Source organism: Pseudophryne corroboree, chromosome 1 (genome assembly GCF_028390025.1).
Source record: "Pseudophryne corroboree isolate aPseCor3 chromosome 1, aPseCor3.hap2, whole genome shotgun sequence".
In the NCBI taxonomy this organism is placed as follows: Eukaryota; Metazoa; Chordata; class Amphibia; order Anura; family Myobatrachidae; genus Pseudophryne; species Pseudophryne corroboree.
The window spans coordinates 566,271,046-566,294,876 of NC_086444.1; the positions used below are offsets into that span (position 1 = coordinate 566,271,046).

A 23,831-nucleotide genomic window follows, 5' to 3' on the forward strand; every position below is an offset into this window, starting at 1 on the left:
TTTTAAAATTTTTGTATGAATTCTATCTAAAATATAATGAATTAAACAGAAACAATGACCAAACCATCCCCAGGACAGGGAGGTTCACAACTGTGGCAAAGACTAGCAAAGTGGGAGAAACTTTCCAAGCCTACAAGCCAAAACTGTCTGACCTGTACAACTGGGAGTGACTAACTACGCAGAAAAAAAATCAGAATTCAGTTTTGAATAAGGAATTACTAATATGGAGCATAATATTCTGAAAATGATTTTACTTGGGCTAAACCTTAAATTAAATTGATAATTCAGTATGGCGCTGCATTTTCTTTTACTGCTTCTGAAAATATAACTTGGCAACATTGTGATAATTAACATGTCCATACATTTTATAATGTTTAATTGCATGGGCTATGGGAAGGACATATATACTTGCATTCACATCACGTGCAATTAATCTTTAAGACATCATGTGCCCTTAAACAAAATATCTGTTCTATACATTTATACAGCTATACACGCACTCTGTGAATTAAATGCTTATTTTCACTTGAATGAGTTATTCTATATTTTTGTTTTACATTGTTAACTTTTTCAAACTTGCTTAGAAGAGTGGATCTTAATGATTCAATTCCATCCTTCATAAGGAACAGCGCTCTCAGCTAAGTAATAATAATTAAGTGACTGACTAGAGTCTATAGTTCTAGTGAGGAAAATACAGGTTGAGTATCCCTTATCCAAAATGCTTGGGACCAGAAGTATTTTGGATATCTGATTTTTCCATATTTTGGAATAATTGCATACCATAATGAGATATCATGGCGATGGGACCTAAGTCTAAGCATAGAATACATTTATGTTTCATATACACCTTATACACATAGCCTGAAGGTCATTTTATACAATATTTTTAATAACTTTGTGCATTAAACAAAGTGTGTACATTCACACAATTCATTTATGTTTCATATACACCTTATACACACAGTCTAAAAGTAATTTAATACAATAATTTGAATAACTATGTGTATTAAACAAAGTTTGTGTACATTGAGCCATCAGAAAACAAAGGTTTCACTATCTCACTCTCACTCAAAAAATTCTGTATTTCGGAATATTCCGTATTTCGGAATATTTGGATATGGGATACTCAACCTGTATCACTAAACTCAGTGAGCAGCAAATATTTTATTGAGGCATATACATTGGTGCATAATATACAGTATAAAATGGGTGGTAAGATTATGCCTGTCCTTTTTATCACATGAGCATACTTACCATAAGTATGGTTTGCTCAACTTTTGTAGTAGAGCTCTAAACTCAAAGGTGAGTGTAGCGGAAAAAAGTTTTTCATGTTATACCGACAAGATGGACACTTGAGAACGGTTTGTTTGGCCCTAACATGTAAAAACAGAGTATGTCCAATGTGTGCTAACAAACTTTATAGATGGTTATTTAGAACTTTATGGCAACACATCTGGCCAGCTCAAGGGCATAACTGTCCCATGCTTTATTAGAGACTGTGCGATTACTGCACCATACTATTTTATTTCCAAAGACTTGAAGAAGTTTTGACAAATGGCAAAATATATGATTTTATTATAATAATTAGTTTAGATATTACACAATTCATAGTCTTTCAACTCCTCTCCATACGATTTATACGCATTAAGGATACTGAATAATTGAGTGATGCTGGCACAATCTAGTAAATCAATGTTCTATCACTCCATAGCTTTTAATATGAGAAGCAAAAGTTTCTTTGTATTACGTTACAATGTATAAAAAAAACACCCCAGTAACAAGTGTAGACAAAAGGCGCTGAAGGGAACTCGGAATGTTACTGTGGCTCTGGGCACCGAGCAGTACTGGAAAACAGTTTCTGAATGTCCTTCAACCAGACTGAAGTGGCTGTTTGAGCGCAACTGAAGCATGAAACTGGCATGCAGCATAGTCACAATTGCATCCCACAAATATTTACAATTGCAAAGAAATCTATACAATTGCTGATAGAAAGGAAAGCAAACCCTGCCATGGCTGGGAGTCCTGGGAAATGAATGCACATATTAAAACATTTCTTGGCTTAGTTTCTCAGATTGTGTTGACATTTACCGCTGCCTGCCCTTCCGATTCAGCTATTGGGAGCAGAAGAATGTGAAACCTTTAGCACTGCTTGAAAAATGGGGCGCGTGATCTTCAACCAGTAGGTGAGGTGTTCAGCTATAGCCTTTTATGAAGTACGTATAATTACTGGTGCTTATTCACATAAGATTACTGGACTGTGTAATAGGAGGCAAATATTCAAATGCTTTATCTGAACATACAATTCCTTTGAACTCAATACACTTTAGTGAATTCATTCAAAGGATAAAATAAGAAATTAACATATGATGCCAATATAAGTATATAAATATATTTCAAACACCAAAAAAAGATGCTTGTTTTTTAAACAGATCATATAGATCCTACCTATAGTAGTAGGTAAAAATGTATCTGCTATTGTGCTAATTGCGTATACATTTCCAAATATTGTAATGCTGCATTCAGAAACATTTCAGAAAACTTCTGCAAATTGTTATCCCACACCAAAATGAAACACAAACTTTAAGTAACCTCAGGGTAAGGTGTGCATTCCCAATGATAAAATGCTCTTGGGAAAGCAAACAGATGTGAGGTCCATGGTTGAACGTGATGCCTTGGAAAGACTTCTAGGAAACATATTTGTGGCTAAACACACCTTAGATGGCAATAGATTTCCTCAGTCACACTTCAGCAAAATATAAGCTGCACTGGAGCACAATTGCAGCCAGATGGATTCATACATCACCTTTCATTATAATGGAGAAAACACGACCTATAAATGAGTGAAAATTGAAGTCTACCCAAGATACTTAAAAGTGGCAAAGCAGTCATGCTGTTCTAGTTTAGACTATTTGTTGAGATTTCAGAGATCACCAATAGACAATAAAACTACACAATAGGGAACCAATGCAACATATCATCATCATAAACTGCCACCCCATAACAATCAGAAACAGTGACAACATGTGACACTAGAAATGTCCTATTTCTGTTACCTAGGGCCCTATACATACATCACAGATCATTAGTGTACAGTATGTTCAGAATAAGTTATCCGCTGTTTAAAGAACAGCGGCCAGATGTAATGCAGTGCAAGGTGGGCAAAGCTCCAAGATTAGAGCAAAAATCGTATGTTTTTTTAAAGCAGTAAACATTTACACGACAAAACCAGGTTTTGGGGCCGCACTGCATTACATCCGGTGCCATATGTATAAACAAGTTTTTTTTTTTTTTTGGTGGTAGCTGCTTCTGCAGTAGAGTAACAATGGGCTTATGTTGCAGGAGCAAATCCAAAGCATACATTTGGGGCAATATGTAATAGCCTGCAATGTGCAGGCTGTGCGGGAAGTTCTGCGAGTCTGCCCGTATTTTAAAGCTGAAATCATTTACAAGGCAAAACCGACCTGGTTTTGCCTTGTAAATTGTTGCCGTTTTATAAATACGCCACAAATTATTACATATTGCCCTTGGTGTTAAATGTAAAGTCCACCAACATGCCAGTCTATTTATCAAAGGACCTTATTCTTAGTTGGTAGTGGAGCAAAACAGAGTAAGTAACTGTGCACGTTGGCAAAACTATGTTGCACTGCAGGTGGGGGAGGAGTAAAATGTGCAGAGATTTAGATTTGAGAGGGGTGTGTTCAAACTCAAATTGAAATTGCAGTGTAAAAATAAATCTGTCCAGCATATGTGAGCTACATGCAAACGCAGCCAGTATTTATCCTGCATTTTAAAAAAAATAGATGTATTTGCTCCACTTGCAGTGCAACATGGTTTGTCCAGGTGCACACTTGCTCTTTTTTTTTTGCTCTACTCCCACCTCAGAATCAAGCCCAAAGAGATGACTATTCTTCAAATATTTCTACATTTAAATTCTATCAACAAATGACTTTTCTTCTAACCTCCTGTTTTGTTACGTGACAAAGGGCCTGATTCAGTGAAGTACACAAAGCCAATGTTCCACGCAATGGAGTGATTTTTTGCAGAGTGCGCATGTGCTACATTTGTATTGCACATGCGTCAAGGTGACACTGCGAACCAAAGCGCAATGAGAACTTCTTCGCAAAGTGATTGATAACAAGTGACCGCTTGGGGGTGTTAACATGGTTTTAGTGGGTAGTGGTTGCTATGGCCGTTTTCGGGGGGGGTATCTGATGTCAGCTGCATACCTTAACATAGAAAAACATGGCGCCTGCGTGACTACTGCCGGGTCCAGTCTGTGAAGTCACAGGTCGCATGAATTGTGGTGGTTCACGTGGGCATCTTTTTTCATTTCTGGGCGGCAACTTCACTTGCTGATATCTGCAGTTGCGTTGCAGAGAAAATCACACTGGCAGCTGCATTAGCGTACGTCTCTGAATCTGGCCCAAAGGGTGGTATTCACTAACCTGAATGGCCTATTACACTTGCGGAAACACTTGTTTCCGCATATTTTAAGAAATGGGCCCATTCACCATAAGTGGTCCAATGTGGCCACCTAGTATTTATCAACTCCGAAAAGTTTTATTGTGGGAACCAACACCACCCATACGTCTGCTCCTTCCAAATAGATCTCTTTGCCTCTAGCGCTCTCTGTATTCTTTCATGAACTCAGTTCACATCTGCGCACTTACACTACTGTCTGTGCAAACTTTCACTACTGCTTATTAGCTGCTAAAGGTGCACCGATAGGGCTGCTTTTTGGAGAAACTGTTTGCAACTAGAGGAATATTGAATTACTTGGTATGACACAGTGTTAATCTTTTGATAAATAGAGAAGAGTTGAAAAAAAGATCTTTTGTCTAGTGAAAACACTTCAGAAATGGGCTTTTCTCAGCATAATAAACTGCAAATAAAGTGGTTGGTTTTCTGCGCACTTTAAGATAATAAATCAAGTGAGCAGTACATATATTAGCAACTTACACTTGTTCGCAGAAAGCTGTGATTTGTACTGTCCTCGAACCAAACGGCAGGTTGACCCTTCTCCATTGCAAACTCCACAATTATCCTCCTTTGCAGTGCTTCCTAGCTGGTGGTCACAACCAACAATCTGCAAACAAAAAGAAAGATGTAACGCTTCAGTTCGCTCCTTTGTTTTATGGTGCTGATAATTACTGTCACCAGAGACCTGTAGACCATGGCTTGAGCCAAGTAGTAACATGCTGGACTCAAACAGAAATCCTCATCTAAGAACTGACACCGATTCAAGATCTGTACACGAGCAATTGCTTTTGCCATATCAAATAAAAATACATAGTCTGGTTTTATGGGAAATCACAGGTCTTACTTCATTGGCTTCATGGGAAATATTATTGAATGCAAAAGCAGCCTACAATACAGCATAAAGGAATGCATATAAAAAGATGAATGCATAAAACACACAGCTGTGCATTCACAGTGGTCGATAAATGTATGAGGCCCTGTCTCACAGTACTTAAATCTAGTAGATAGTGAGAATTTTGCTTTGGCGCTAAATACTCTTAACTCCTCAACATTTTGATTATTCTAGTTGTGGCAGCATTAAAAATGTCATGTGACTAGCTACTTTAATGAGAATAATATCTATTATATGAATTAGAATATAGTTACCACCTTTCCAATTTCTGTTTCCTCAACAGGTGGTGTTACCAGGAGGCATGATCAGAGGAGTGACCATTACAGCTATTTCATTTGTAAAAATGTCAAGTAATTTTTTTTACCACGCTAATAAAAAGCCCCCTCATATCCCTTTATACTGTATGTCAGCCCATATATAGGAGGAGGATGAGGCAATGTCTCTTCACGCCCCCTATATGTGGCTGAGCCCCCTCTTGCATATATATTTAAGATCTCTCATTCTTCTGCGTTTGCCTAGAGTCCCCTTATGCCCTTACATGTGCAAAGCGCCGTCATACCCCTTTATATCCTACAGCATGCCTACTGTTTACATGCCAGAGCCCCCTCCTGCCCGGCACCCCAGACCATTTCCCCGTTATATTCCATGGCCCTCGAATATGTCAGAGTTTCCCATGCCCTTATATGACAGCACAGAGCCTTATCATGCCTCTGTATATGCTAGATCATCCTCATGCCCTTATATGTCTGCCCAGAGCCCACTCATGTTCTTACATGTCTACCCAGAGCCCTGTCATACCCTTATATGTCTGCCTAGAGACCCCTCATGCTCCTTTATATGTCAGAGCCCCCTAATGTCTGCCAAGAGAACCTTCATACCATTATATGTCAGGCCAGGGCCACTTCATTTCCCTTTATATGCCAGAACTCCCTTATTCCCGGGGCTGCAGCCTATTGACCATTTCTAAACCCAAGCCCCTAAAATGCCAGAGCTCATCCAGCCCTAATATGCTGCTAGTAGCCAGCCAGGTCTCAGATATTACCTTTAGCTTCACCGTCAAATTTTTTAAAAAGCTCCTAATCATATCCAAAACACCCTTTCTGGCTTCCACCACACATACACTAGCTCTTCGCCCGCAGCCCAAACGATCACTCGGCAGTGGTAGGCTGCAGGACAATGCTGGAGGTGGAGTGGTATGGTGGTGCACTGATAGTGGTCTGGTGATACACTGACTGTCAAATCCCTAGCACCATGTTCCATGGGATTTACTTTATAGTGACCAGGACTATACAGCCTCCATACCCCGGACATCATTGCTGATTTCCACACTGTGCGGCGGTATCCCGGACAGGTGATAACTGTATTTAAACATAATTGTATTGGTTTATTAGGGTTACGTTCAAGATCCCGGCTGTCAGATCCCAGCAGCTGAAATTCCGAAGCTGGAATCCCAACAACCATCAGAAAACCGAGGCTGGAATCTAGAAAATGTCAGGATCCTGATGCCGGAGTCCTGACACCTGGACACCTAAAGATAAGAATAGGATAAGCTGTGGGAGGGAGGGGGGGAGGTTAGGCTGCGGTGGGTAGGGAGGTTAGGGTTTGGCTGTGGGGAGGGGGGGTGTAGGTTTAAGCACTAATGGAGAGGGTTAGGGCCAGGCTGCGGTAAGGGAGGGTTAAGGTAGTGAGTTCAAATGCTTAGCTCACCCCTGTCGGGATCTTCAGCATCGGGATGCTGCAGTTGGTATTCTGACTGCCAGCATCTCGTCAGCCGGGATCTCATACCGAACCCGTTTATTACCTTTGAAGATGTCTCAGGCTGTCATGAGCATGGTAATTAGTTATGCATATTTGCTATATTTACAAACCTTACTTTTTGGAAATCCTGAATAAACAGCAAGTTATGGAAAAACCCTAATTTTGACAAAACTAGAAAACAATATGATGTGAATCAGTGCTGGGCAACAGGCAGCTCTCCAAGCCTCTATATGTACCTCTAGTCCCTTACTGCTTTACATACAGTATCAATAATCCATTTATCATCCATTTATTACTGACAAGTTATGGCCCCTGCTCTGTCCCCCTGACTAATAATGGCCACTGGGTCCTGTGGGAACTCCTCTGGTGGGAAATATTGGTCTGTAGCAGTCGTGTATCTGTGTAGTAGGTGAAGAGCCTAGTGCATAGGTCTGCAAACTCAGTCCTCATTACCCCACACAGTGCATGTTTTGCAGGTAACCCAGCAGGTGCACAGGTGTATTAATTACTCACAGACACATTTTAAAAGGTCCACAGGTGGAGTTAATTATTTCACTTGTAATTCTGTGAGGAGACCTGCAAAACATGCACTCTGTGGGGTAATGAGGAAGGAGTTTGCAGACCAATGGCCTAGTGTCTACAGACACTGATGACAGACAGTCACATCCAAAATATTTCCAGGCTCCAGCCATTGGTCCTGTTTATCACAAAGGATTGACAGTCTCTGAGACCTTTGCGCAGTCAGGAGTAAGGGTAAGAGAGTAAAGTGACCTGTCCTGGATCCTACTGGAGAACTTGCGGCAGCCAGCCAACCTGAGACACCCTCAGGCGATGAGACACCAATTCCTCTGTAGTACGGATATTGAAAAAACAAAATGAAACCCCCCCCCCACAAATATATAAATGAAATTACCCATTGTATCCTATAGGCTACACACCGCAACATTTACCAATAGTGATCTCTCCCCAGCAATTGCACTTGCGGATGTGTGTTCTGATTATAGCACGGGCACATTGGGATGGAAAACCAGCCTGGGAAATTTATGGAAGCAACCGTAATGGGGGTGGGGTTGTGTTTTGGTGGTGGAATTTGTTAAGGCAGCAGGGTTCCTCCTCATATGGTCTGATCCGGAGTTAGAAGTAGTAGCGGCCTTCCTTAATTCTTTTGCTGCAGTTGCGTCTGCAACGTCATGCTAATAAAGCTACAATGCCCTTCCCTGTATACATCCGTGCATCCAAATATGCAAGGACTGAGATGCCCACTGTCAGTGTTTACAGATGATACAATCATGCTTTGTGCATCTTATACTCCACCATCCGACACTTGCTAGCCTTGTGCTAGGTGCAGATCATCCGTCTGAGTATGGCCTCCAATGTGAGCAATTCAACATTTCTATACGTAACCACTTTCAGCAACTCAGACATACTACATAACATCTGCGTCTAATTAACCAGCCATCTGTAACTACACAGGAAAGTCTAACACATTGCTAATACACTTCTGGGTGCCTATGTCCTACTCTGTATGAACACCATCATGGTGCATGCATTTGCGATGCAACTCAGATGCAAGGACAGATGAAAAACATTGCACAAGAAAAAAATAAAACACATTGATGCCCACAGAAAAAAACACACACACACTGGCCCCAACGGGAAACAATAGAACAAATTGGCCCCCACAGGAAAAAAACCCTAAATGTATAATATAGATTTTGGTATTATAATTTGTTTCCAATTTCCACTGCTGTTTGAAAGGCCCATTGACACCAAGATGTGTTAGAAATCTTGCTGTACAATCTATATATTAATTTATTGATTAACATTTATGAAGCGCTAGCATACTCCATTGCACGCTCTTTTAAAATCTGTCAGGAGAAGATTGGGAACTGAAAAAAATTATAGAAGTGGTCTTACATAGACAGCACCAGAGGTATACTGTGTAACCATGGCGGCAGCACCAACCCTTACATGTCAAAAAACAAAACAGACCTCACATGCACATTGGCCCACTAGGATCTTCCTTGTTAGCCCTATGGCCAATCCGCTCCTGGATGGCAGCGTATGTGCAGTTGCGCAGTCGGCCCTCAAACCAGAAAGCAAAGTGATCATGTTTATTTTTACGCATAGCAGATCCTACCAAAACTCCTGTCCCTGCATTTATTTTTTTAATACATCTGGCCAATCCTTAATTTCTTATTGCCGTAATACAAAATTATAATTATCCAGTCTAAACCCCAATAAATTATAAATAGACATTTAGACTCTGTACTATCATTCATCAATGCCCCTTAGACCCTTTTTATTTTTAAGTACCTGTGGAGGAATGTGCTTTGTGTTGGTTAATTTTTACATAATAGTAAAATTGTCTTACTCAACTGAACATATCAGCATAATAATGAGTGCAAATACTGCCATAACTATTAGAAGTTGCCTACAAACTCTTATATATTTTAAGTGTTTGAATATATCTGTATGAGAAGGAAGAGTAGGAAAAGAAAAAAGAGGTGGAGGGAAAGGAGGAAGAGATGGAGTAGAAGATTAAGGAAAAAAAAAAACCCTCAAGCTAGAGATGGACATCCGAAGCATTGAATGGTAGCCAGGAATCCGACATCAAACTCAGTGATGTGATGGCACTAGCCATCACATTGCAAACATCTGATGGTATTACCATTGCGATGCTTAGACTTTGCACATGCACAGAAGTAGTAATAGCTTCGCGCATGCGCGCTAGCTGAGCTACGGACACCACTTCCGGGTGTCCACAGCTGAAAAAAGAATAGTCAGCCATCGGATGTGCATCAGAAAGCTGCATCCGGTGGCTGACATTCATCAGAATCCCACAATTTGATGGAAAATATATTCCCATTGAATTTAAATCACTGATGGTTGCTAACCATTTGATTCCGATGTCCATCCGTGCGTCAAGTTTAACAGGTTAACCGGATGGGAACTACTCTGTATAAAATTATTGTGACTGTTCCAGCATTACCCCTAACCATCAGAAGCTGGTCCCCCAGAAATAACACTGACTTGTTTGGTGTCATTTGTAATACTTAACTTACATTAAAACACCTGCTAGTACATTGTTATGGAAAGATGTCTCTTTCATTTATTGAATTAATTACTTAGAGTAAGGGTAATCTGCAGCCCTTTTAAATGTTATAGGGGCCAATAGGGCCACCTATGTGCCCCCTGAAAAGTAGCTGGTGTCTATCACTAAAGTAATCCCATTAGAGATTAATACAAGCATTAAACACTCTAATTTAATGTAGTATACACACAGCTTTACCAGATATATTCATGTTCTTTGTACTTGCTAGTGGATATATGTGCTGCGGTGGTATCTTTTGTGGAAGATTTCATTTGAACAGGATTATAAATCTACCTTGGTGAAGTGGGACGTACCTTGTGCATAGCAAGATAGTGACAATTATATGAAGGACTAAGTGCCAGAACTGCTAAAATGAGATTTAGTTTTGCAGACAGGATATTAAAATAAGCTATAAGAAGTAGAGAAAGACCATATGTGAAGGCATTCAGGATTTTGCGGGCGGTGCAGAGCCTTTAAGGTCAAGCCAGACTCAAGTGTAACTTTTCCAGTAATTTAACTTACCGTACTTTTTTTTTTGCACTGTCTCACTGCATAATATAAAGCATGAACATTATTCTGCGTACGTAAATCAATGTATTTAAAATCTTAACATGACATAAATTTAAAATGAAAGGTAGACCCAATGTCTGTTTACTATCCTGAGTTATATAACAGCCAAATAAGAGGAAAAAGTACAGTGCATTAGGAGAAAGGGAAAATCTAAACGACTGAAGGGGAGGCCCAAATGTGATAGCAAACAGTGCTCTGAGCTGTCTATTACATTTTAATTACAGTAACTATCCCAGAGGAATCACGGACATAGAACACTAATTAGTGTCATGTACCTATTTACATATGGTACATAAAAAAAACACCTTTTTTTAGCATCCAAAATGATCCACAATGTGACAGGGGTGGGTAGATTACAAAATAATAAAATATTCTATATATTCTATGCCAGAAGATAGTGCAACATACACCCCGAGGTTTCACCTGAAAAATGTACAATTGTAACAGAAAGGAGAAGGAACACTAGAATAATTACAATCAATTAAATGTATTCTTGATGTTTTGCATCCTGCTTAGTCAAGAGGCATAATAAAATAAATGACATCTACGGAAACCCACTATTTTTCAATATAGGTTACATATGCATTCCTCCTCACATTCCTCCTAAAAAAATCTGTGTTAACAATACAGGCCACAAACCCATTCTACAAAAACTAAACCCCAATAAACTCAAACTATGCTCAATTTGGGTGCCCCATTTTCAGTAGAGTACTCCCTTTCAGCTACTAAAAACTGTATTATTCCACAGCAAGCAGGACTGTTAAAAGGTTTGCCTACAGTACTTGTATGTGTCAGCTATCCCACAGCCGGCAGTATGCACTTCCTTTGATTTATGTTTTCTGATCATTTTACCTGACATTGCATTTATTTTAAACCATCCATACTTGGAAATACACTTGCAGTCCAAAAAATGTTGGGGAAAACTGCTGTCACTTCAGATGAAATCATAGCCGGAAGGCACGAACCAGACCACTGCCCGCTTCCAGAGAAAGAGGCCTCGGATGTCATGACTGTTTTCTCACCCACTTGATTAAACATCTTTATTTGTACTTGTGTCAAACATTTAACAGCATCATTTACCCACAGTTGTTTTTGTGCATGTTTGTTTAACTTCTTTTTTGCTGCCTTTTTCTAAGACCTGACCCTTTTTCTTTTTAACAGAGGCCTTCATTCCTTCTGGCCTCAGGCAGTCCCACATCTTTAGCTACTGCTGTACCTTGGCTGACCCTGTGCAACCAGAGATGATGAGGCAAGAAGAAGGATGAGGCAGTGGCACAGGGGGATACTATGCAATTAGCATCACCAAGCAAATGCAGTCTCTTTTTGTTTGTGTTCTGTAGTGCTCTTTATCATGCTGTTTAACATGAGCGCATTGAGGCTCAAATCGTAATATAAACACAACATTCGTTTTACAGTTAGTTCCTTGATTCTTCGTAGCTACATCAGGTCATGTGTCTCTCACACTGACCTAGAAACAATTTGTTTTAAATGTTCTTTGTAATAACAGTGACAGTATGTATATACATATATAATGAGTAATGGATTCTAGTGTAGAGAACAGCTAAGTAATTGGTTCTAATTTTACAGTTGTGACATCAACCCAACTACAATATATAGATTTGCAGTTATTCGGGCTATGAATGACTCCATTTGTATACTAAATGTATACAAATGGCTATGAGATCCAATTTCTAACCATTCTATTAATTTTGGCGCAAAAAGGCAACACAGTTGGCATCATGGTTAGCATTACTTCCTCAAATCACTGAGGTCATGAGTTCAATTCCCGGTCATGGCCGATCAGTGTAGAGTTTGTATTTTCTCCTTGTGTTTTCCCCAGGTGCTCCAGTTTTCTCCCATACACCAACAACATACTAGTACATTGGTTCTCAAACTGTGTGCTGTGGTACCCTGGGGTGCCTCAGAACACTTGCAGGGGTGCCTTGGATTGGTGGTCCAGGACCAATTTAAATTATTTATGATCAATGTAATAGTCAAAACCAGTGCTGGCGGCTGCTAATCATAAAATATGTGGACAAACAGAAGCAAATCTTATTCCTCATCACACAATTCAATCTTAGGATGACATATAAACACAATTTACTTAATTTAATATTTCTTTATAAAATTCTCAATAAAAAACTTTTGGTGTAGGGGTGCCGTGAAAAAAATACTGATACTCTAGGGCGCCGTGATTCAAAAAAGTTTGAGAACCACTGTACTAGTAGGTAAATTTGCTGCTGACAAATTAACTGTAGTGCAGCATGTTTGTCCATGTGATATTGAATATAGGGGCTAATTCAGTAAGGATAGCAAATTATGCTAATCACCAGAATTTGCTATCCATTGGATCGCATGCTGGGTGCCGCCCATCGCTGGGCAAGACCTCCCAGCATGCTGACCGGCGCCTCCCCCCTTGATGAAGCAGAAATTGCGAGCGCCTCGCAATTTCTGCTTCATCATAAAAATTCTTGATGCCTCCTGCCGGCGCAGCTTAGCTGAGCCCGCAGGAGACCCAGCGCCATCTTACCCATCGCTACGGCTGCATGTGATGTCACACAGCTGCCGCGATCACACCCACAACATGACCCCGTTCGCGCTGCCCTGCTGCCCCCGCAACACTCTGTCTCCTTCCTGGAAACGGAGCGTTACCGCCCCTCCCCCCCCCTGTGCACGCCCCTCGACCGCCTCTGCCTGATTGACAGGCAGAGGCGATCGCTTTTTCTGCGGCCGCCACGCAGGCGCTGCGCATGAGCCCGTGGGACCATTGTGAAAATTGCGGTTGGATCACGGTTTGTGATCCAACCTGAATTAGCCACATAGTGTGTAAGCTCCGCAGGGGCAGGCAGTCATGTGATTGACTTCAAATATTCTCTTTAAAGCACTGCATAATATGTATGCACAATAATAATAATCTGTATCATCATCATGTTAAATATAATAAAAGCGTGATCAACTTCAGTTAAAAGAGACACTGTATCAAAACCTTAAGAACAACACATGCACTGTTTCTGGCTGTTAGGTTACCATAAGCCATTTCAAGACTTGTCTCTTTATCTGCTCAAAGGGTCATAAAGGCAGGTGTATTCCTGGTGTGTCACCGGGTGGGCTGAAGCAGATCCTTTCCAGTTATACTAATGTTTAAACAAGAGTTTTGATTATATAAAGTATATGAAAAACACAAAAAATATATTATAAAGATCTTTTTATAACTCTAATGATTTTATAGTCAAATCTCTGGAGTGAAAAGTCTATGGCAGGTGAGGCAGTACCTTTTCTGCACATCTCAGATCAAATCTCATCAATTTCCAGCAGTATATACTGCTGCACCTGTGTATAATGCCTACATGCACCCTTTGGCTCATATATTTGGCGGTATTCAAATGATATATCACGCCCAATCTCCTTTCTAAAGTGATCCCCTTTATTACGCATACTGCACCCATACTAATCAGGTTTAGTTGCGTAAAGGGTTGTGCGCCCTCGCTATCCCAGAGGTAGCGAGCTGAAATGATTATACAGTACCACACCCGTCAGCAGAAACAGAATGGGAGTAGAAGGGGGTGAAAGAATTGAATACCACCCATTGTGTGTAAATCTGGCTTTGGTACTAGACGGTGCCTCCTCAGCCATTTACCTCACCACACGTCCCTGGACAACACTATAGCTACAGTACATAGGACATGCTCAGTGCCTATCTTCCCACTCTGCTAAGGCACTCTGCACTCTCTGCTCATGTATTTCTCAGGTGACTAGTGAGCTTACGATGGGCAGATTTAAAGGGGTCTATTCATTATGTTAAAATGTAAGGGGTGAAAATGAAGTTCTGAACAGGCTGCAAGTTGAGTAAGCATTTCAGAGGCATTCACTAAACCTCATTAACAGAAGTATCACTTCTGAAAGGCTGCTCTTTTTGCAGGGTCAGCTTTTTGGAATTGTGATACTTTCCCCACTACACCTGTGGTGTCCATAGAAATTTCCTCACACTGTTCATGCACCATTAAAATGTATGCCACCGTTGTCTGTACCCTCACCTGCTAGCACCCCCTGCTCCCCCACGGCTAGCCCGCCACTGTCTGTAACCACTGACCCCCCCATGCTCAGAATTACAGCCGCCGCTGTCTGATACACACGCACCGTGAGACCCCAGAATGTGCAAAGAGATTTAGGGTTTAGAAAGGCATGTCATAACTGACCTCTAGGTTGCAATGTACAGTAAAACAGAGCTGTGCGGTATTCATGAGCTACTGTACATGTAATAACAGTCAGTATATACCCTGCATGCATAAAATAAATCAAAGTATATGCACAGTATGTCCAGGTGCAACATTGTGTTTTTTTTAGTTGCTTTGCTCCCTACTTTGGATCAGCACCATAACGTAGGCCTATATAGTAGTTGCCACATAGATGCACCTGTTAAAATTTGTCAGGATCACATGTTGGTTAACCATGTAAAAAGCAGGTGAATTAAGGGCCACATTTAGAAGGGGAATTCAATAGACGCAAGGTTTAGCAAATTAAAAAACCTTGCCTAATGCGCGTCTAATTTTTTATTACCGCAGATAAGCGTTTTCCTGATACCCACGGTATCCAATTAAAAAAATGGTTGCATGGTTTTCAGAGCTGAAAACCCTGCAGTGCAAGTGAAAATTGATATTCACCTGTCTGGTGGTCTCCGTGACTCCCAGAGGTCCACCCTTCATCTTTATTTTGGGGAGGGAGCTGCTGTGAGGCTCAAGGGCTGCTGGGATATTTAGTTCTTCCAGTCCCTGCCTCTGGAATGATAACAATACATGGGGAGGAAGGGTAACACCAGTGACATGCGGTGAGGTGAGGCCGAGCCTTTCCTGTCATACTAATGGCAGACACTAGGGTAGGGTGCAGAGGGGCTGCGAGGTCCCTCTGTGATTGGTGGCTGCTAAAAGACTATCTTCCAGCACCACCCACTCTGCATTTCTGCCTGGTCACATTGCTTGCCCCCAGGTCACATAAGGCACAGCCTGGTGTGGTCGCAAACAATGCAACCACGCCAGGCAAGTGTTTAATAATGAAAACGTCACCAAAAATATTCTGTAATGTAGTGGAAACTAGACTTACCTTTTTTCTCTTCTTTCTCGCTCCAATGTAGTCCAAGGGGTTGAAAAAACAGCCTTATTGCAGCACAAAGGATTGTAACTAGAGGATCTGAGGCAAATGCGCTAAGGATGGCAATTCACCTACTTTACAGACTGGAAGCAATCAAAGGTCTTATGGAAGATTGGTTGCCTGTCTATAAAGTAGTTAGCCAATGTTAGCTCAAAAAGAAGATGACTATTGACTGCACAAAGATACACTTAGGGCACATAGTAGGAAGTATTGGTGGTCACTCTTTGCACCCATGCACGCTGTAAAACACCGAGCAGCATGTATCTTACAATATGTGCACTTCTGTATTGAGCATTCCTGAGGTTTTATCCATAAATTCCCTTAATCTCCAATTGTATAAAGAAAACATATGTTGAAGGCTTTACTTTTCTCAATGTAATGTCTCACTTTACTTTACTAATGGATGTAGAAAATAGCCTATTAGAATATTGTTGCACTACAAGCATTAGCGGAGGGTAGCCAAATATACTTATCAGTGTGTGAAAGCTGCTTGAAAAATCCAAGCTTGAAAAATATATTGTTCTGGCTGAAACCATTGGTTTGTGCATTTACAAGTTTGTACCTTCCCAAGGGTGGGTTACATTGCAAGGGAGTAAAATAATGACTTTAACTGCGGACAGTAAAAAATGTTCTACTTGCCCTGAATTTTATCCACTCCTAATCTACAATAAATGTAAACAATGTTGTTATTCTCTGACATTTCCCACCCAGTGTTACTGGGTAATAAATTACAGGCCTCTGGCAAAAGAGGAATTAACTGTAATGAAATAAAATTCACAAAAGACAAAATGCCTAATAGCACAGACGGCGGCGGTTAATTTGTTAAAAGAAAAAAAGGAAATCTAGTTCATGAAAGGATTGCACAAGGAAATTATGACAGATAATGTAACAATTCTATCACTGCATTTCTTTTCACACTGTGCAAGTTGTACTGCTGTTAGAGCCTTAGAAAACAAAGGAAAGGATAACAGCTAATCCCAATTGGCAAAGTTAATACAGTCATTTGGCAGGGGAGACTGCATCTAAGGCCTCAGTGCAGACATTCTCAGGGCTGAACACCTGACACGCCACGCTGCACATTTTAAATCCTGCTTGTTGACATCCAAATAGGATTAAAATATATGTAGATTTTCTACTTAACAGCCTCCTCCTCCCATTTATGACAACTGGCATATTATACATGTGAAATTATTTCCAGCAGAGGTGAGAGTATTATATCTGCATTCGTTTAGCCAAAGACAGTGAAATGTCCACTTATTGTCTGTGATCATCAGATGATATCAACCTGCACTACACTAGTAGACATGGCTAAAGCAGTAGGGCATTTAACACGCTCAATCTGCCCCATAATGACACCTACACACTTGGGAATAGAGTCCCCTCTTTCAGACAAGGGGCCTGATTCAGAGTAGTTCTATGGTTTGTGTACTACTCCAATAGCAAGTGGAATATGCCTGTACAGAAAAGGTCAGCAATTGGTGCTTTCAGTGCCCCCAAGCTGCAGCATGATTGACATGCTGTGGCCATATGGAGGGCAGAGTAGGGGCAGCAAGGGAAACCATTCTACAAAACAGGGGGTAACACTACATTTTGTAGGTGTGCCTTGTGTACCACAAAAGAGCTTCTTTTTGATCCCTTGGATCAACCCTTTGAGTAGAGGCCTTGGATAGGGTGTGATTTCCTGGCCCCGGCAGAGTGAAAATACCCACTATCCTGTGTAACCTGGGGGTTGCTCAGATGAGCGTTGTTTTCGTAGAGTGATTCCATGCTGCGTCCTTGGACTTCCTGGCTTCTTTATTATTGGTACCTTATAATGCTGCTGTGTTACACAATAAGCTAACACATTTTCTCCAATAATAGGATAACAGCTATTCTACATCTTTACATGTTCCCTACAGTATGCCCACCTTTCCAGTGGTGGATTTCCCACTAGGCACCCGAGTAGGCACCTGAGGAACATGACTAGGGGTGACACTTGCTGGGGGGCGGGGGGTTCACAATATGCTCACTTGCACGAGAGCCCTGCTAGGCCGATGGGCAGATGAGGCCAAATTATTCTTTTTTAGGTTTTGTCAATATGACCTTTTTTATTTTGTAACTGGTGAGGGAGGTCAGTAAATTGGGGTGGTGTGGTGGGGGAGGGAGATTGGTGCTGCTTTGGCAGTCCGATAAGCCCCAACAAGAAGGGGTTAGTGACATGGGGGGCGCAACCGATAATGTTGCATACACACTTATCGATCATCGTCTGGATGTGTTATGCCTAATGTCACAATTCGGCGGACATTTACATGTGCCTGTGTACAATATATCTACATATATATCGGCCAGTGTGTACCCAGCCATAGGTTCTCATGATTGGAGCATTAGAAGGAAAAGATACAAGCATTACAAAGCATATTTGAGTGCATATGACAGCTTCCCAATGCGTCAACCCTAAAAAATGCTGCACAATATTGTTTTGTGCTAGAACATTTCATTTAAGTAATGTCTTTAGATTAAGTGTGAGTTAGGATTATTTTCTACACATTGAACGGCTGGAATGAAGACATATGCAACCAGACAGTAAGATATGTATACTCTGATCATCATGTTCCTATATTCCTATTCAACAACTAAAAAACAAATTATTCAGTTTGGCGTGTAAGGACTGCTGATGTCAAAATATGCATTTTGATGAGTTTTTCACATGTCTGCATCAATAGCAAATATGAAGGCACATTCTTACTGTACTCACACAGCATCTGTTCTCCTCTAAGCTGCCTTTCCAGATGTAAAAAACTTTTTAGAGTGTAACCCTTAGGCCAGGGGTCAGGGAACTTTTTCACCTTTTACCCCAAAATATATTTAGATACGCCAACATTACCCCCTTGATTTGAAATGAAGGAAATAATATATAATCCTAACCCTTTCCCCGCCGCCTAAGCCTAAACCCCCACCACCCATGGCTTACCTGCCTGTTCTCCCAGTGCACGCTCTTTTGGGATCTCGGCGGTTGGGATTCTGAACACTGGGATGGTGATTCTTGTCGGGATTCCGACATCAGCATTTCGCCTGCTGAGATACAGACCCCCGGGATCCTGACTGGATCCCTTGTTATATGCAAAACGAAACTAACATTATTTGTTTTAATAGAAGGTACAGCATGACGCAGATAAAACAGTATTCAAATGTGTTGAGTAAATATACATACAGATGGCCTACAGTATTTGGACACACCCCTAATCAGTGTGTTTGACCAATTAAGCCACAGTCTTTGACTAATTAGGCCACATTCATTGTCAAGAAGCAAGCATACAGTCTTGCAATCTCCAGTCAAACATTAGCAGCAGTAGAATGGTAGAAATTCCTGCCCTGCTACAGCTGCCTGGTCATATATACAGTATGTGCTGTTATTGTGAAGTGGAACTTTCTAGTAGCAAAGACAGCTCAGCTTTGAAGTGGTAGGCCACACAACCTCATGTACAAATTGTCTGTGCTCGTTTGCAACATTCACTACAGAGTTCCAAACTGCCTCTGGAAGTACAAGAACTGTTCATTTGGAGCATTATGGTTTGGGTTTCCATGGCCGCACACATGTCTCAGATCATCATGTGCAATGCCAAATGTCGGCAGGACTGGTGTAAAACACACTGCCAATGAACTCTGAAGCAATGAAAATGCATTCTCTGGAGTGACTGATCAAGCATCACTATCTGGCAGTCTGACAGACAAATCTGGGTTTGGTGGATGCCAGAACGTTTCTTGCCCAAGTAGATACTGCCAACTGTAAAGTTTGGTTTGGCATGGGCCCCTTAGTTCCAGTTAAGGCATACAGATACAGGGATATTTTAGAGAATTGTGTGCTCCCAACTTTGTGGCACCAGTTTGAGGAAGGCTTTTTCCTGTTTCAGCAACGCTCCCTTGCACAAAGCGCAGTCTACAAAACAAAAATGGTTTGCAGAAGAACATGACGGGACTGCACAGAGTCCATACAGCATTGGGATTAACAGGACCACTGACTGTAAGCCAGGCCTTATGGTTGGATGGATGTGAATAACCACAGCTATTTTCCAAAATCTAACGGAAAGATTAAAAATAAGAATTTACTCACCGGTAATTCTATTTCTCGTAGTCCGTAGTGGATGCTGGGAACTCCGTAAGGACCATGGGGAATAGACGGGCTCCGCAGGAGACTGGGCACTCTAAGAAAGAATTAGGACTACTGGTGTGCACTGGCTCCTCCCTCTATGCCCCTCCTCCAGACCTCAGTTAGGGAAACTGTGCCCGGAAGAGCTGACACAACAAGGAAAGGATTTGGAATCCCGGGTAAGACTCATACCAGCCACACCAATCACACCGTACAACTCGTGATACTATACCCAGTTATTGTTAGTATGAATAACAACTGAGCCTCACTAAACAGATGGCTCATAACAATAACCCTTTAGTTAGGCAATAACTATATACAAGTATTGCAGACAATCCGCACTTGGGATGGGCGCCCAGCATCCACTACGGACTACGAGAAATAGAATTACCGGTGAGTAAATTCTTATTTTCTCGGACGTCCTAGTGGATGCTGGGAACTCCGTAAGGACCATGGGGATTATACCAAAGCTCCCAAACGGGCGGGAGAGTGCGGATGACTCTGCAGCACCGAATGAGTAAACTCAAGGTCCTCCTCAGCCAGGGTATCAAACTTGTAGAATTTTGCAAACGTGTTTGATCCCGACCAGGTAGCAGCTCGGCAAAGTTGTAAAGCCGAGACCCCTCGGGCAGCCGCCCAAGAAGAGCCCACCTTCCTCGTGGAATGGGCTTTTACTGATTTAGGATGCGGCAGTCCGGCCGCAGAATGTGCAAGTTGAATCGTGGAGCAGATCCAGCGAGCAATAGTCTGCTTAGAAGCAGGAGCACCCAGCTTGTTGGGTGCATGCAGGATAAACAGCGAGTCAGTCTTTCTGACTCTAGCCATCCTGGAAACATAGATTTTCAGGGCCCGGACTACGTCCAGCAACTTTGAAGCCTCCAAGTCCCGAGTAGCCGCAGGCACCACAATAGGTTGGTTCAAATGAAACGCTGATACCACCTTAGGGAGGAATTGGGGACGAGTCCTCAATTCTGCTCTGTCCATATGGAAGATCAGATAGGGGCTTTTACAGGACAAAGCCGCCAATTCTGACACCCGCCTAGCCGAAGCCAAGGCCAAAAGCATGACCACTTTCCACGTGAGATATTTTAATTCCACGGTCTGAAGTGGCTCAAACCAATGTGATTTTAGGAAATCCAACACAACGTTGAGATCCCAAGGTGCCACAGGGGGCACAAAAGGGGGCTGAATATGCAGCACTCCCTTAACAAACGTCTGAACTTCAGGCAGTGAAGCCAGTTCTTTTTGAAAGAAAATAGACAGGGCCGAAATCTGGACTTTAATGGATCCAATTTTAGGCCCATAGTCACTCCTGACTGTAGGAAGTGCAGAAATCGACCCAGCTGAAATTCTTCTGTGGGGGCCTTCATAGCCTCACACCAAGCAACATATTTTCGCCATATGCGGTGATAATGATTTGCTGTCACATCTTTCCTAGCTTTTATCAGCGTAGGAATGACTTCAACCGGAATGCCCTTTTCCATCAGGATCCGGCGTTCAACCGCCATGCCGTCAAACGCAGCCGCGGTAAGTCTTGGAACAGACAGGGCCCCTGCTGTAGCAGGTCCTGTCTGAGAGGCAGAGGCCAAGGGTCCTCTGAGATCATTTCTTGTAGTTCCGGGTACCAAGTCCTTCTTGGCCAATCCAGAACGATGAGTATAGTTCTTACTCCTCTCTTTCTTATTATCCTCAGCACCTTTGGTATGAGAGGAAGAGGAGGGAACACATAAACCGACTGGTACACCCACGGTGTCACTAGAGCGTCCACAGCTATTGCCTGAGGGTCCCTTGACCTGGCGCAATATCTTTTTAGCTTTTTGTTGAGGCGGGACACCATCATGTCCACCTGTGGCCTTTCCCAATGATTTACAATCAGTTGGAAGACTTCTGGAAGAAGTACCCACTCTCCCGGGTGGAGGTCGTGCCTGCTGAGGAAGTCTGCTTCCCAGTTGTCCACTCCCGGAATGAACACTGCTGACTGTGCTATCACGTGATTTTCCACCCATCGGAGAATCCTTGTGGCTTCTGCCATCGCCATCCTGCTTCTTGTGCCGCCCTGTCGGTTTACATGGGCGACCGCCGTGATGTTGTCTGACTGAATCAGCACCGGCTGGTTTTGAAGCAGGGGTCTTGCCTGACTTAGGGCATTGTAAATGGCCCTTAGTTCCAGAATATTTATAAATACTTTCTTTTCTAGAAGCTCAGGAGAGCCCCTAGTGTGCAACCAGCTCGAGCCGGGCACAGATTCTAACTGAGGTCTGGAGGAGGGGCATAGAGGGAGGAGCCAGTGCACACCAGTAGTCCTAATTCTTTCTTAGAGTGCCCAGTCTCCTGCGGAGCCCGTCTATTCCCCATGGTCCTTACGGAGTTCCCAGCATCCACTAGGACGTCAGAGAAAGGCAGTTAAGGCCAAATCCATATGAATGCTCAATGTACTGAAAAGATAAGCTCATTGAGCACACAGGTGTGATGCTCGGTCATGGCCATGTAGTGTGGGCATCTATTCTATAAATTTATATTATATAAATAATATATATATATATATAGATATAGATATACAGTATATATATATATATATATATATATATATAGAGAGAGAGAGAGAGAGAGAGAGGGGGGGGGGGGTACTTGAAAAAGGGGGCATTCCAGTATAAGGTATTCGTATATATATAGAAGAGGGTGCCAGAACGGTCTATATAGCTTGACTAAGGACATTTGTGGGCCAAAATGTTGCTGTTTCTGCAAATAAACATGAGTACTAATGTAATTGATGATATTGGGGTGCTGTTCTATTCCTGTTGCTAAATGAATGATAGAAAGATAGATAGATAGATAGATAGATAGATAGATAGATAGATAGATAGATAGATAGATAGATAGAAAATGGGGGAATCGGCCTAGCAAGTCATCAGGATTTTCACTATATTGTGTACTGGTCTTTAGAATGCTCCTTGTATTACACTGCAGTTATTAGAATGCTTTATATATTACATTACAGTCACCAGGATGATCTCTGTATTTTATGACAGTCACTTGAATGCTCTCTGTATTGTATGACTATTACCCGGATATTCTAATAAATAGAAAAGTAATACGTTGTTGTCTGTATTAAATATTGTTCATTTGAATGCTCTCTGTACTGTATTTCTAGGATGTTCTCTAGTCTCTTTATCAGTCACTAGGAGTCTCTGTGCTGTATGACCTTTACTATGATGTTCTCTGTATTGTATATAGGTCACTAGGATGCTCTAGGTGCTGTATAAGAATCACTAAAATGCTCTCTCTATGGTTGTTATGAAGATGTGCTTTGCATTATATACTGGGATGCTCTTTCTATTGTATATCAGTTACCAAGATGCTCTCTGTATTGTATATTGGTCACTAGGATGCTCTCTGAATTGTATATCTGTCACTATGATATTTTCTGTATTTTATATATTTGTTTGCTAGGATACTCTTTGTACCATAAATTGGCCACTAGGATGCACTTTGATTTGCTTTTCAGTTACTAGGATGCTCTATGTATTGTACGGCAGTTATTTGAGCGACCTCCGTAATTTATGCAGTCACTAGGATTTTCTTTGTATTGTGTATTGTCACTAGAATGATCTTTGCCTTGTATGGTGGTCAGCACTGTATATCAGTCACTAGAATGCTCACTCTGGTTGTGAGGATGCTATCTGAGGTGCTCGGTGAATTAATTTATATGGGATGATGTGTGATTGTTTGATGTGTTTGGATTATGGTTATCGCGGTTGGCTATACTG

General features: G+C 41.7%; 1 protein-coding gene across 3 annotated transcripts in view; it reads right to left on the reverse strand.

Moving 5' to 3' along the window:
• The window catches only part of ADAMTSL1 (ADAMTS like 1), a 453,675-nt gene that overhangs the window by 245,534 nt on the left and 184,310 nt on the right, over positions 1-23,831 (reverse strand). For all 3 annotated transcript variants that reach the window (XM_063914179.1, XM_063914180.1, XM_063914181.1), the window contains exon 5: positions 4,960-5,086. In XM_063914179.1, the coding sequence (XP_063770249.1) occupies positions 4,960-5,086 (127 nt within the window). The remainder of the gene's footprint in view (positions 1-4,959; positions 5,087-23,831) is intronic.